Source organism: Taudactylus pleione, unplaced genomic scaffold (genome assembly GCF_031769625.1).
Source record: "Taudactylus pleione unplaced genomic scaffold, aTauple2 ptg000473l, whole genome shotgun sequence".
Taxonomy (NCBI): domain Eukaryota; kingdom Metazoa; phylum Chordata; class Amphibia; order Anura; family Myobatrachidae; genus Taudactylus; species Taudactylus pleione.
In genome coordinates, this window is record NW_028284875.1 from 3646477 (window position 1) to 3661795 (window position 15319).

The 15319-nt window shown below is 42.1% G+C and overlaps 1 protein-coding gene across 2 annotated transcripts in view; it reads right to left on the minus strand.

Annotated features, from left to right (window-relative positions):
• Nucleotides 1–9887: 9887 nt before the first annotated feature.
• Nucleotides 9888–15319, minus strand: part of NOX3 (NADPH oxidase 3) — a 113137-nt gene continuing 107705 nt past the window's right edge. For both annotated transcript variants that reach the window (XM_088448941.1, XM_088448942.1), the window contains exon 12: nt 9888–10014. In XM_088448941.1, the coding sequence (XP_088305067.1) occupies nt 9888–10014 (127 nt within the window). The remainder of the gene's footprint in view (nt 10015–15319) is intronic.

The following is a 15319-nucleotide window of genomic DNA, read 5'->3' on the forward strand; positions in this document are numbered from 1 at the left end:
GTGCCTATCTATCAGAAGGAATTGTCAGTTCCAAGGCTCATTATTACATACATCGGCCAACACAGAGCTTCAGTTAGACTGCTCACTAGATAGTTACTGTACAGTATGTTCCTTGTATTAGTGTAATTCTGTTCATATACCTCAAAAGTTCTGTTAATTGTGAAACGGATAGCAAAATTAATAAGTATGACTTACGATTAATGCATAAATAACAGTGTTCCTACTATCTACGGAACCCTCAGAGTATATATGTTATCACTGGCTGTGTCTCCTAAGATCCATTGCTGTGTGCGTCGGTCCATATGAAGCTTCATTTAAAGCAATAACTTGCTTTTGCAATGCGATCAGAGCATGCCAGTAACGCCCCTCATTGCACTGCAAAAAGTGATCCTATCGGCCGGATGTATCATCCGGGACATGCAGAGACACGGCTCCATCCCTGCAATGTCTCTGGAGAGCTGCCGGCCAGTGCAGGGGGTGGTGCTCATGCTCAGTCCCGTGGAGGGCACATGCACATCCATCATAGCCGGGGAGGGTTCTGTCGGATCCCTCCGCCGGCTAATAGTGCGCCGTGTAGCAAATACGCTAAATTGGCTAACGTCATCTTCAGTTGGCATTAGCTGTTGGGATATTGGTCAATTTGGCAGCATCGCATCCCCGATAGCAACCTATGGGGGAGGCGGCTGGCAGCGGCAATGAAGGGATCATAGCAGGTATCGGAGATACCTGCTGCGGTCCCTCCTTCATACATATGGGGGATACTTAGTATTTGAGGTAAACTTCCGAAAACAGGTGTTTTCGGGAATTTTACCTCAAATTCACTTTGATAAATGGGCCCCTTAACAATCAATTGTTATGTGCCCTTTGTAATTAGGAGAACCAGTATATATATATATATATATATATATATATATATATATAAATATATATATAAATATATATATATATATATCTTGATGTTTGTTATTACTTCAGGTAAAAAATATAAGATAATGATTCTGTGTATTGTCCTTGCAGCACCCCCACTCAGTATTAAAATTAGTTTTTTTGCAGTGTATAGAGTTGGAGATAATCAATTCAGAAATTGCTAGTGCAGTGTTTCCCCTTTCTCCTTTATTTATAATGTAACTATTTTTCCCTGCATGTCTGCAGTTAATATCTTATGACTGACTGGTCACTACTTTCAGATAGTAGCTATTAATTGTTACTATAGCATGTTGCCTGTATAGCTTCCTTTAACTGTATTCCTTGAATATTTCCTATGCAGCGTAACTACTTTGTTACCTATCCTATGAATCTGACACTTTGGGTTTAACCCTTTATTGAGTTGTTTTAATAAAACTTTTATATTGTTTTGTAACTTATTGGCTGCCAATTAATTAATTGGTCTACCAGCACATTTAATCCTTATATTATTGGTTGTTGTTGTTAGTTTAGCAATACTCATATTTTATTTGCAGCAGGTAGCCTTTATTCACAGGTGTCATTCTGGTGCTTTTGCATCTCTTGTTGTTTCCTTTTTATTTTGGCCTCACCTTTGGGGAAACCTCCTTTCCCTTTCTCTGCATATTCCCATCATACTTAGCACTTTTGCTTTATAGAGGTTTATTCAATATGAAATGTTAACTTCACTGTCGAAGTTAACGTTTCATATTGAGTTTTTACCTGCGTTAAAGTATCGGGCGCGCTCCCGCTTATACCCGTATTCAATATAAAATTAACGAAAACGGGAAACTCTGAAGTTGGATTTGCCTAAAGTAGTAAAAACATGGGGGATCACTATGGGTACCCCCGTTTTAGCCTTTAATTGAAAGTCGGGGATTTAAATAGCCGCAGCAGGTGTTTTTTTTCCGACATTGAAGAAGTGATGCAGAAGAGCACTTAGGTTATTTTTTTTGTTTTTTTAAGTGGTCCCATCAAATTTGGGGTACATGAAAATGGGTACTAGCATATTTTTATGTCCCTAAAATAAGTTTTTAAAAATTCTGCATTTGTGCACCTTCCGCTATAATTCTATTCTAGAAAACATCTGCTGCATACTTGCAGAATAGCCCTGAACCTATTTCCCTATTGTTAAACAATTTTTTCCCATTTGTTTTTTTTCACCCCAATTTTTAAATAAATTTTTTGGGGTGTCCCTATTTTCTTTTAAAACTTTTTTTGACACAGTTCTTTTTTAAATGTCAGTCCCAGGGGTGCAGGCTACTTTTTTTAAGCCTGCACCCCTAAACCCCAATTCTGCACTTTTTTTCGACACCTAGTCAATGGTGAAAACTTATCCCCGTTTTTTATCAAAGACTTTTCAAAACTGCGATAAGTCTTTGAAATTGAAATTGAAAAACTAAAACCTGCGATAATGATGTCATACTTCCGATATTAACGCAAAATGATGTTATCCTACCCATATTGAATACCCCTGATAGTGTTTTTCTCCTGGGAATTGTTTATTTAATTATCAAAGCCGATATGTCACATAATATATATTGTAATGGTTTCCTGTTGTCTGTCATTAAATATTATTTTAGAATAATTAAGTAAAAGTAGGGGTGTGCACCGGCCACTCTTCGTGTTTTGTGTTTTGGTTTTGGATCTGGATCTTTCTTCGAGTTTTGGATCTGGATTGGTTTTGCCAAAACCACCCATCCATGTTTTGGGTTCTGGGTTTTGAGTTTTGGATCTATATTTTTTTTTAAAAAAGCATAAAAACAGCTAAAATCACAGAATTTGTGGGTTTTTATGCTCCTATGCTATTATTAACCTCAATAACCTTAATTTCCACTCGTTTCTATCCTGAACACTGAACACCTCACAATAGTGTTTTTATGTCCAAAAGGTTGCACCGAGGTAGCTGGATGACTATGCTAAGAGATATGAGTGGGCGGCACAAACACGTGGCCCATCTAGGAGTGACACTGCAGTGGCAGACAGGATGGCAGTTTGAAAAACTAGGCCCCAAACTGTACATAATGCAAAGAAAAAAAAGAGGTGCAAGCTGGAATTGTCCTTGGGCCCTCCCACCTACCCTTATGTTGTATAATCAGGACATGCACACTTTAACAAACCAATCATTTCAGCGCCAGGGTCTGCCACACGACTGTGGCTGAAATGATTGGTTTGTTTGGGCCCCCACAAAACAAGCAGGCAATTAATCTGTCCCTGCACAATCTGGCTATACGGAGGCAAGATGTCGTCCTCATCCTCCTCATCCACCGATTCCTCACCCTCTTCAGTGTTGTGTACATCCCCATCCACACAGAGTATTAACTCGTCCCCACTAGAATCCACCACCACAGGTCCCTCTGTACGTTCTGGAGGCTGGTCTCCCTGGAAGAGTTGATAATTCATTTTTATGAGCATCATCTTCTCCACATTTTGTTTAAGCAACCTCCTACGCCTTTCACTGACAAGGTTCCCGGCTGCACTAAACACTCTTTTGGAGTACACACTGGAGGGGGGCAACTCAGGTAAAATAGAGCCAGTTTGTACAGGGGCCTTCAAATTGCCTCTTTTTCCTGCCAGTACAGGTACGGACTGTCTGACATGCCTACTTGGATGCTGTCACTGATGTAATCCTCCACCATTCTGTCAATGGTGACAGTATCACATGCAGTGACAGTAGACATGTCAGAAATTTTTGCCAGTTCCATCAGTCTGGACCAGATGTCCAAACTTGGTCCTGCCTGCCCTGCATCACCGCCAGCGGGTTGCTTAGGATATCTAAGTTTTTTCCTGGCAGCCCCAGTTGAGGGAGAAAATGAAGAAGGAGCTGTTGACGTGTCATGTTCCGCTTCAGCTGACAGTGTTTTCACCAGCAGGTCTTTGCACCTCTGCAGGCTTGTGTCAGCTGGAAAGAGTGACACCACATAGGCTTTAAACCTAGGATCGAGCATGGTGGCCAAAATGTAGTGGTCTGATTTCAACAGATTGACCACCCTGGAATCCTGGCAAAGCGAATGAGGGGCTTCATCCACAAGTCCCACATACCAAGCTGAATCACTCCATCTTAGCTCCTCCTTCACTTTCTCTAGCTGCTTCTGCAAAAGCCTGATGAGGGGAATGACCTGACTCAAGCTGGCAGTGTCTGAACTGACTTTAAGTGTGGCAAGTTCGAAGGGCTGCAGAACCTTGCACAACATGGAAATCATTCTCCACTGTGCTTGAGACAGGTGCATACCACCTCCTTTGCCTATGTCATAGGTGGATGTATAGGCTTGAATGGCCTTTTGCTGCTCCTCCATCCTCTGAAGCATATAGAGGGTTGAGTTCCACTGCGTCACAACCTCTTGCTTCAGATGATGGCAGGGCAGGTTCAAGAGTGTTTGCTGGTGCTCCAGTCTTCAGCACGCAGTCGCTGAATGGCGAAAGTGTCCAGAATTTTTTCAGGCCACCCATAGCATCTCCTGCACGCCCCTGTTTTTTTTCAGAAAATTCTGCACCACCAAGTTTATTGTGTGAGCAAAACATGGGATGTGCTGGAATTTGCCCAGATGTAATGCCCGCACAATATTGGTGGCGTTGTCAGATATCACAAATCCCCAGGAGAGTCTAAGTGGGGTAAGCCACTGGGCGATGATTTCCCTCAGTTTCTCTAAGAGGTTGTTGGTAGTGTGCCTCTTACTGAAACCGGTGGTACACAGTGTAACATGCCGTGGAATGAGCTGGCGTTTCTGAGATGCTGCTACTGGTGACGCTGCTGTTGTTGCTGCGTAATGTGATACATCTACCCAGTGGGCTGTCACAGTCATATAGTCCTTAGTCTGCCCTGTTTCACTTGTCCACATGTCCGTGGTTAAGTGGACATTGGGTACAACGGCATTTTTTAGGACACTGAGGACACTTTTTCTGACGTTTCTGTACAGTCTCGGTATTGCCTGCCTAGTGAAGTGGAATCTAGATGGGATTTGGAACCGGGGACACACTACCTCCATCAATTGTTTAAATCCCACTGCACTAATGGCAGATACCGGACGCACGTCTAACACCAACATAGCAGTCAAGGCCTCAGTTATATGTTTTGCTTCAGGATGACTGCTGTCGTACTTCATCCTCCTCGCTAAGGACTATTGGAGGGTCAATTATTTAGTAAACGTAGTGGTGTTCCTACTTCCTCTCTGGGATGATGAACGACTCCCAGCAGCAGCAACAGCAGCAGCGGCAGCAGTAGTCGTAGCAATGCAAGATCCTCCGGAGGAATCCCGGATAGGAGAGTCGGTCATGCCAGTGACATGGCCTGCAGGACTACTTCCGATCCAGGCAAAGGAGGAAATTGATGAGGAGGGAGTTGACGGTGTGGTTTGCAGGTGCTTGGATACAACAGGACAAAGGGATTTAGGTGTCTCTGGACTGCTTACTGTCTTAGCCAAAGTTTCTGAACTTGACAGTAACTTTTTATGAATGCGCTGCAGGTGACGTATAAGGGAGGCTGTTCTTAGGTGGTTAATGTCCCTACCCCTACTTATTTCACCTTTACATATGTTACATATGGCAAGACAGTTGTTGTCTGGATTTGGATAGAAATATTGCCAGACCAAAGAGGTGGAATGTTTGATCTTTTGCCCAGGCATGACCTTGATGGGCTTTTTCATCCCATGGACAACAACTGTCTCCCCCGGAGCCTGATTTAAACAAACCACATCACCATCAGAATCCTCCTCGCCAACTTCCTTCTCAGCGCCAGCTACACCAGTAACCTCATCCTGTTGTACTTCAACAGTGACATCTTCAATTTACATATCAGCAAGTGGACTGTGGGTGCTCCTTTCAGCACTTGTAGAGGGCGTGCAAATGGTGGAAAGAGCCACCTCTCCCCGTCCAGTGCTGGGAAGGTCAGGCATCGCAACCGCCACCACACTTGGACTCAACTTGGGGATTTGTGATATCTTCTTAGAATGCACAATTTTTCTCTGTGCTTTTGCCAACTTAACTCGTTTGATTTTTTTAGCGGGATAAGGGCTTCCATTGTCATGTGAAGCTGAACCACTAGTCATGAACATAGGGATAGACCTTAGCCGTTCCTTGCCACTCCGTGTCATAAATGGCATATTGGCAAGTTTACGTTTCTCCTCAGATGATTTAAATGTTTTATTTAAGGTCATTTTCCGGAACTTTGTCATTTGGGATTGTATGTTCCCTCTACTATGATATTGGGCATCGGCCTTGGCAGACGACTTTGATGGCATGTTATCATCTATGTCATGACTAGTGGCAGCAGCTTCAGCACTAGGAGGAAGTGGTTCTTGATCTTTCCCTATTTTATTTTTATCGGAGAAAGTTTGGTCCTCCATTTATGTTATATTGATATATACGTGCGGCTAAGGTGCACACAAACAGAGAAAATTATTTTTTATTTTTGTTGGAGACTAGTGCACTTTGTGGGTTACACCACCCTTTAAGAAATGAGCCAGCTGGCCCTTTACTTTTGGGACACAGGCGCACGCTTGGCGCTGCTCCTTTGTTGATGCATGTGCAGCCACAGTGCACACAATTCACAAACACAGAAAATATTTTATTATTTTGTTTGGAGTGCCCTTCGGGGGTTACAGCACCCTTTAATGGACAAGCCAGCTGGCCCTTTACTTATGGGACACAGGTGCACGTCCTTTGTTGATGCACGTGCAACCACAGTGCACACAATTCACAAACACAGAAAATATTTTTTTATTTGGTTTGGAGTGCCCTTTGGGGGTTACAGCACCCTTTAACAGACAAGCCAGCTGGCCCTTTACTTATGGGACACAGGCACACACTTGGTGCTGCTCCTTTGTTGATGGACGTGCAGCCACAGTGCACACAATTCACAAACACAGAAAATATTTTTTTATTTTGTTTGGAGTGCCCTTTGGGGGTTACAGCACCTTTTAACAGACAAGCCAGCTGGCCCTTTACTTATGGGACACAGGCGCACGCTTGGTGCTGCTCCTTTGTTGATGCACGTGCAGCCACAGTGCACACAATTCACAAACACAGAATATATTTTTTTATTTGGTTTGGAGTGCCCTTTGGGGGTTACAGCACCCTTTAAAAGACAAGCCAGCCAGCCCTTTACTTATGGGACACAGGCGCATGCTTTGGCGCTGCTCCTTTGTTGATGCACGTGCAGCCACAGTGCACACAATTCACAAACACAGAAAATATTTTTTTATTTGGTTTGGAGTGCCCTTTGGGGTTTACAGCACCCTTTTACAGACAAGCCAGCCGGCCCTTTACTTAAGGGACACAGGCGCACGCTTGGCGCTGCTCCTTTGTTGATGCACGTGAAGCCACAGTGCACACAATTCACAAACACAGAAAATATTTTTTTATTTTGTTTGGAGTGCCCTTTGGGGGTTAAAGAACCCTTTAACGGACAAGCCGGCCGATCCATTACTTAAGGGACACAGGCGCATGCTTGGTGCTGCTCCTTTGTTGATGCACGTGCAGCCACAGTGCACACAATTTGCAAACACAGAAAATATTTTTTTATTTTGTTTGAAGTGCCCTTTGGGGGTTACAGAACCCTTTAACGGACAAGCCAGCTGGCCCTTTACTTATGGGACACAGGCGCATGCTTGGCGCTGCTCCTTTGTTGATGCACGTGCAGCCACAGTGCACACAGGGCCTGATTCAGACCCACTCATGAGTTCTCACAAGCAGGCCAATGGTGCCCTATTGCACATGCGCACGATGGAGGAAGCTCCGTCGTGCGCATACTCGAGACCCGCATATCGACGGCGAGCCATCGCTATGGGTCTCACACCAAAGGGGGTGTGCTGTTGATGGTGAGTGACAGCACGCCGCCTTTGGTGGGTGTGCCGGGGCATGGCTGCCCAGATGGAGGCGTTCCCATGGGAAAGCCTACCGTCTGTGTCCAGCCCCACTGACACCACTAGTGATGTCAGTGGGAGTGCTTTTGGCTCTGATAGAGCCAAAAGCAGTCCTGGGCTTGCGGCAGCGAGACCCTACCGCAGGGTCTCGTCGCAAGCCCGATGGTCGTGGTGGTCTTGACCATCGCGACCTTCTTTTTGGCTGCTCGCATAAGCTGTGGGTGGTCTCCCACAGCTATGCGAGTGGCCAGGAGGCCGCTCCAATTTTAGGTAGGAGGGCCCTGATTCAGAGTGAGCGCTCTGGTCAGAGCGTCCGGCTCTGAATCAGGCCCACAATTCACAAACACAGAAAATATTTTTTTATTTTGTTTGGAGTGCCCTTTGGGGGTTACAGCACCCTTTAACGGTCAAGCCAGCTGGCCCTTTACCTATGGGACACAGGCGCACGCTTGGCGCTGCTCCTTTGATGATTCACGTGCAGCCACAGTGCACACAATTCACAAACACAGAATTTTTATTTTAATTATGTTTGGAGTGCCCTTTGGGGGTCAAAGCACCATTTAACGGTGATGCCAGCCGGCCCTTTACTTATTGGACACAGGTGCACGCTTGGCGCTGCTCCTTTGATGATGCACTTGCAGCCACAGTGCACACAATTCACAAACACAGAAAATATTTTTTTATTTGGTTTGGAGTGCACTTTGTGGGTTACAGCACTCTTTAACGGTCAAGCCAGCCGGCCCTTTACTTATGACACAGGTGCACGCTTGGCACTACTTTGTTGATGCACGTGCGGCTACTGCGCACACAATTCACAAACACAGAAAAAATATTTTTTTTTTGCACTCGGGGGGAGCACCCCTGATGGAGAGAGCACCACCTGGACAACACTACAGCACTCCTTTAGGACTGGGACACTGCACAGGATTTTGGAGTGGACACAGCCCCTATGGACAACTGACTGCACAACACAGTCCAGCCAGCCCCTATAGACTTTGGAGGAGTGGACACAGCCCCTATGGACAACAGCAGCACAGCGCAGCACAGCACAACACTACACTGCACTACACTACACAGCCCAGCCAGCCCTGACTCCCAACATCCCTCTTCACTGTCCACAGCCGAGTGAGAAAATGGCTCTGACGCGGGTACCTTATATAGAATCCAAAACCCGCGAGACCCGGAAGGCGGGATGATGACGTTTTGCCTCGATTTCAGATCCGAATCAGGCGGGAAAAGTCGAGCCTGACTCGGATCGGCCTCGGATCAGAAATCCAAACCCGCTCATCCCTAAGTAAAAGTTATATTGTCTATCTTAATTACATCTTACTATAAGACTTGAGACCATTGGATCTCTCCATAATTTCCTTATCTTTGCATTCACTGTTACCCACAGTAGCAATGCCAACCATAAGCATATTGTCATTTTTGGTATTTACATTCAAGATTATGTCCTCATGTTACTTTAAGATCTATTCAGATAATAATCCCTCCTGCATTGACGATCCACCTCTTGCATGCCTGCCTACATTTTCAAAAAATGCATAGGGCAAATTTTCACATGATATGATCAGCAGACTGAGGTATATTCAACTTTTCATTAGCCTTAAAGTCTTTAGAAATCCTCTTCAATGTTAATTTTTAAACTGATGGCAGATGACCCCTCATCAACTGTACAAATCCCAAGTGCATGGAGTTATTTCCCACCTGATAATTGTGATCCTTGGGTATTTGTATTGACATTGCCAATGAATGGGAAATAACTTTGAAAAGCAAACTCTTGCACCTATTGCCGGGTTAATTTTTTTCCAACTTAAAATTATATTCCTAAACATTTAGCCAATATTCTGAACACTTTTTGTTAGGCTACATCTCATTTAAATGTTAATACAGTAAAAATCATTATTTTCGATTTTACACTAAAACTGCTTAAGCAATTTCACAATGTGGGCATCAATATTTGATTAATCAGAAGTATTTAATATTTATTTTGCATATAATGAAATTAACAAAGCATTTGTATTTATTTAACATTAATTATGTATACAAAAAGTAACATGCAAGTGACCATTCTCTAAAAATCTATTAAAAACTCTCCTTATTATAATGAAAATGGACTCCTCTTGGATCAGATGATGAATGTAAACGACACATACTGTTGAGGACTTTTGAAAGATATTTTGGTCCACAGAAGAATACACCAATGCTATTACTGAAAGAAAAAGAAAATAAGCTGAGCTGAACATTTAAAAAAATAAATAAAATTTATATCCCAGAAATCCACAGCCAAAGAATCTATAGTCATTTTTTTGTATTCAATAGAATCAGTAGCTTACCTCTCTGTTTGCCTACAATATCATATTACAAAGATCTCCAATTCTCACTTGATTTCAGAGAATTGACAATGTCTTATGATAGATTTATGCTGTGCCAGATCTAACACCCTACATTTGCACCTCTCATCTACCCTCATTACCTGCTGTCATTCCCAATTACAGGATTTATTTAAGATGCACCCACACTGTGGAATTCTCTCCCTTTGATAACAATACTTTGCCCTTGAGTTCAAACCTTCAAACATACACCGAAACCTAGTCTCTTAAAGCAAGCTTGCTAAACTCTTCAGCCACCTTGTTGTTGTTTTTTTTTCTTGTAACAATAGGCAGTACCAGCACTTACTTTGGTATATTTTTTTAATTCTTATGACTTATTTCTGAAACAGGAAGAAACCAGTGAAACAATTAAAATAAGCATCTGAAAACTTGTCTAAAGTGCGGAACTTGTAACTTGTGGTACCAGTATTTTTTTTTCTGAATACTGGTATTTTTTTCTCAAAAAAAAAATGCTCTGCTTCTTAAACTGCTTAGTTTCTTATACCTTATTACTACAATGTTAAATTCTCTCTGATATCTGAGTTGATCACATAGCCCCACTAAACACTTATTCCCATTTCTATCGGGTGGCACCAATATTCTATCAGTACATACAAACTCATGCTTCAAACTCCTATTTTCCTCTAGGGTATAAGCTTGTGAGCAGGGATCATTTACTTTTAATTTTATAACTGTGTTTGCCTGAAATTGGAAAGCACCATGGAGTATGCTGGCACTATATAAGTAAATTAATAATACACTATATTCATTACCTATACCATGACATTCAGAGTCTACTAAAAAAACACCTGCATGAGAAGGTCTGAATCTGTCTTCCATTATATCAGGCTGGTATTATGCATGTAAAATCCCAATTGATGTCACATGGTGAAATCACAGAGATTTCCTTTTAAGTACCTGTAATTCTACATTGACCAAACAAATTCCAAATTTGAATTCCATGTCCACCATTGAACCCCAAGTAATTAATTGACAGCATTGGGTTAGCAATGGGGTCTCATATGGGTGTGTGTTCCTGCTATGGATAACATTTATAAACATCAATTTGTCAGAAGAGGTTAAATCAATAATCCCAATGTGCAAAGATTACTAGATGTACTGGGGAACCAAGGACAAAGCCAAAGTACAAAGGAGCATATTAGTGATCAAGCCCCGATAGCCCCACCCCCTCCCCCATGTAAACTAATGATGAATGGGCCCATTACAAAACATGTGGAAAACAGATGTGAAAAGACTACGGAGGATAAAAAGGTTTCTTATTATGTAAATATAAGCATTTTGTTACTTTTAGTTTTATTGATTCAAAAATTTTAATTTAAAACACATTATTAGCAAATCCACTAATAATTGCTGTACGTGATCCACATCATTTCAAAGCTGATTTAAAACCCACAAGACAAAAGTCTATCACTGAAATGTTCCAAATTATTTTAGACATCTGTTTCGGTAAAAGCAGGTAATAAGACTAAACGACTTCATTAGGTCATAGGGCCTGATTCGGAGTTGTACGCAAACCCGATGGTTTGCATACATCTCCGATGTTTGAAGATCTATATATATGTACTCCACTTGTGCAGATCTCCTTCTGCGAGCTTGCTCATAGTGCCCGAAAGCCACAGCCTGATTGACAGGCTGTGGTTGTTTGTGGGCAGAGCGGTGGAGGCTTTAGGCAGCATCCCATAACATGGTGGTGTCTATTTACACAAGACAACTCCTGCAGCATTAGCATTTTATTGCACAACTGTGCAATAGTGTGCAGCTCTGAATCAGGCCTATAGTTGCATAGTTGATTAAGTTGAAATAAAGACATTTCTGCCAAGTATGGCATTTCAGTTGATCCAAAGGCAAATAAATAGTCCACTTTGCTTCCACAGTGGAAACATTCCTTCCTGCTCCATTACTACAAAACAAAAATGAAAATTAAAAACAAAAGAAAATTAAGAAGCGCTGTCAAACTAGTTCTTTATGAAAACAAGCACACATTAAAAATACACGATCAGTTATTTAATAAAAATGAAAAACACACAATTTGTATAATAAATCCCTTATAGGGAAAATTATGGCAAACATCCACTATAAACCTATTACCCAATTGTACAGTACATATAGGATGAGTCCCAATATATAAAACTTACAAGCACCTTAAAATAAACTGAATATTAGCAGATTCGCCTGCAGATGAACATCCATACATCAAAATTCCAAGAGCTGTTGACAAGGCTGAATTATAAGGTTTGATACATTTCTATCATTTAACAAGTTCTCAGCAATGTTGCAAAATCTGCCAATATATTAGTAGCAAAAGCATTACAGTATGTTTAAAATTATTTTGTAGCATTCAGTTGGTATTGAAATCTTTGTATTGGTGCACAGAATTCCAGCATACAATTGAAATAAGTTCAGTCCAAATCATTGACATGATTTTAATTCCATGTGCACATATAGCGGTCAATTCATTATAGATCGCTATTGCGATCTCTGCTGCGATTATGCATGGAGGTCTGCTGTGAAAATATGCTGATGAATGCAATTGCAAAGCCAGCATAGAGTCGCCCACTACCCCCTACTACCACTATCTCACATCTGTAATACCATGCAGTCCTGCGTATACATCACTAACATCAAGTAACATTGGCCCCTCATGCACAATTGCAACAGGTCTGACCTTACTCCGAATTTGTTAACCTCTTCGCATGCAGTGAGCAGGGGCGTCAAGAGCTGCACCAGGCTTGGGAGGAAGGGGACACAGCCTAATCATGGGAGGCTGTTAGCTCCTCAGCCCATCGCAAAGCCAGAGGGGAGGGAGGGTGGTAACAGTGTGATCGCTCCCCCCAACAGGTATAGGAGACTGTCAGCGGTTGCTGCTCAGCAGCTGCGAGCAGTCTCCCACTGCAGCCTAGCACACAGCAGAATGTTCTGGGCTGCTGTGAGATAAGAGGGAGGGGGCGTGTCAGACCAGGGTCCCCACCAGGCTCCTCTAGAAAACCTGGGTTATTAGTACCCACCCCCCTCTCAGTGCTGCTGGCAGTGGCTAGTTTATGCCCACCCATGCAATGGCGTTCAAACAGACAGGCATACCAGCATTTCTCCTACAACTCCCCCGTCACCACCCCCAAACGTTGATGTCATGTCCCTTGATCAGCAATTGCTTTGTATCTGCATAGGTGGCCACAGTGCTATTGCAATGCCAACTCATGCACACACTGCTACTCATACGCATGAGCATTACGCACCCTTGGCCAATTTGTGTACATTGTGGCAGTTGCAATCCATAATGAATCAGGCCCTAGGTGCGAATTTCGTCCTGCTCTTAGGGAGAACTTTTACTGAGAATTTAATTTGCAGACTAATTCCAAATTCACATTTTTCAGGGGAAATTTGCAGCATTTTGTGTGCACCTCCCTGAGCATGTGATCAGATAAGGACTAGAGATGAGTGGTTCAGATTGCTTTAAATCCAAACACACTCAAACCTCTGGTTTCCAAATAAATCCAAGCAGTGGCCCGGGTCTTCCCACCTGACTCGGATTCCACTTTGAGTCATTCTTGTGGCATCATATTCTTGCATGTTTTGGACTCTATATAAGGCACCATGGATGAGACTCAGCACCATTTTCTTGTGAGGCATGTTGCTGTATGCTCTGCTGTATAGGCTGTGCTCTGTACAGACTCACAAGTGGCACGCTGCTGTATGCTGTGCTGTACTCTGCAGTATATATACTGTGCTGTGTCCAGACTCACAAGTGGCTCTGCTGCTCTTAGATAATGCGTATAGAGTGGCATGCTGCTGTAAATTGGCTGTGTCTATCAGTAATGATGTTCATATGAATATATAAGCCCTGTGACTCCTCGCAGTTTGAATTGAGCTACATCAAAAAATAAAAATAAAAAAAATATATAGTTAAATTCTATTGTTTGTACTGTTTGGTGCACTTTACCATAGTGTACTTTGTTTACATGCAAATATACTGTAAGCCCTATGACTCCACACAGTTTTGAACCAAGCTGCAAAGTTAAAAAAATGTAAAATACAGATCTATTGTTGTTTGTATAGTTCGGTGCACTTTACCCTAGTATGCTTTGTTCACATGCATATATAAACCCTGTTACTCTACACAGTGTGCCACATGTTTGTGCCTCCCACTGCTGTCGCTAAGCTTAGTCAGCCAGCTAGCTCTGTGCTAGCTCTTGACCTAAACTGGATGAATACAATATTGTGAGCTGTTAGGTAGTCAAAATTAACTGGAAATTAGCAGAAATTAATGTTATTAGGGTTAGCAATATTCTAGGGACAAAAAGGGCTCAATTAATTAAATTTTAGCTTTTTTTGCAAATTTTGGGAAACAAATCCAAAACCAAAAGCAGTCATAGCGGTTTGGCAGAACCAAAACCAACCGACGAATAAGAACCAAATCTAGCAAAAATGGTCCGGTGCACATCTCTAGTAAGGACATTCTTTAACTACTTAAGGGTTAGGAAGTATGTTTAAGGTTTGGAATGGAAGTGTGTAGGTGGAGGAGTTAAGGGGCCCATCCATTACACGACTTTGTGAATAATCCGACCAAAACCAGGAGGTTTTGGTTGGATCGTGTAAAAAGTCATGTAATGAATAAGCTACAAATGTCCTGCAATGCGCACTTCTGCGAACAACTATCTGAGTCTTTTGCCATTTGAACATGCTGGTCAATTTCTGTATATTGCTGAATGACTTTAGAAAGTTGTTCATTGGATATGCAGTGATCAACCAACAGTGAATGGCAAACAACTTCTTTAATGAATATTCACTGCACTCATTAAAAATGTGGTCCTTGGTCTATAAATAAATTGTTCACAAAAGTCTATCATGTTTGTGAAAGACTTTTGCATGAAAGACTGTGAAAGACTTTTGCATGAAATACTTTTTTGTTGGCAGGAAAAGTCTTTGGTCTCAGGTCTTTCACAAAAAAAATCTTCTAATGGATAGGCCCCTTTAGAGTAAAGGTGACGTGTGTTTTCTTTTCTTGCAACAATTTTATGTGATTTTACATATTTATGTATTTATGATATATCAATAATGTATTTTTGCAATCTGATGTAAAGGACAATATTTCTTTATTTTAAAGAAATTATATCGGGACATAGTGCA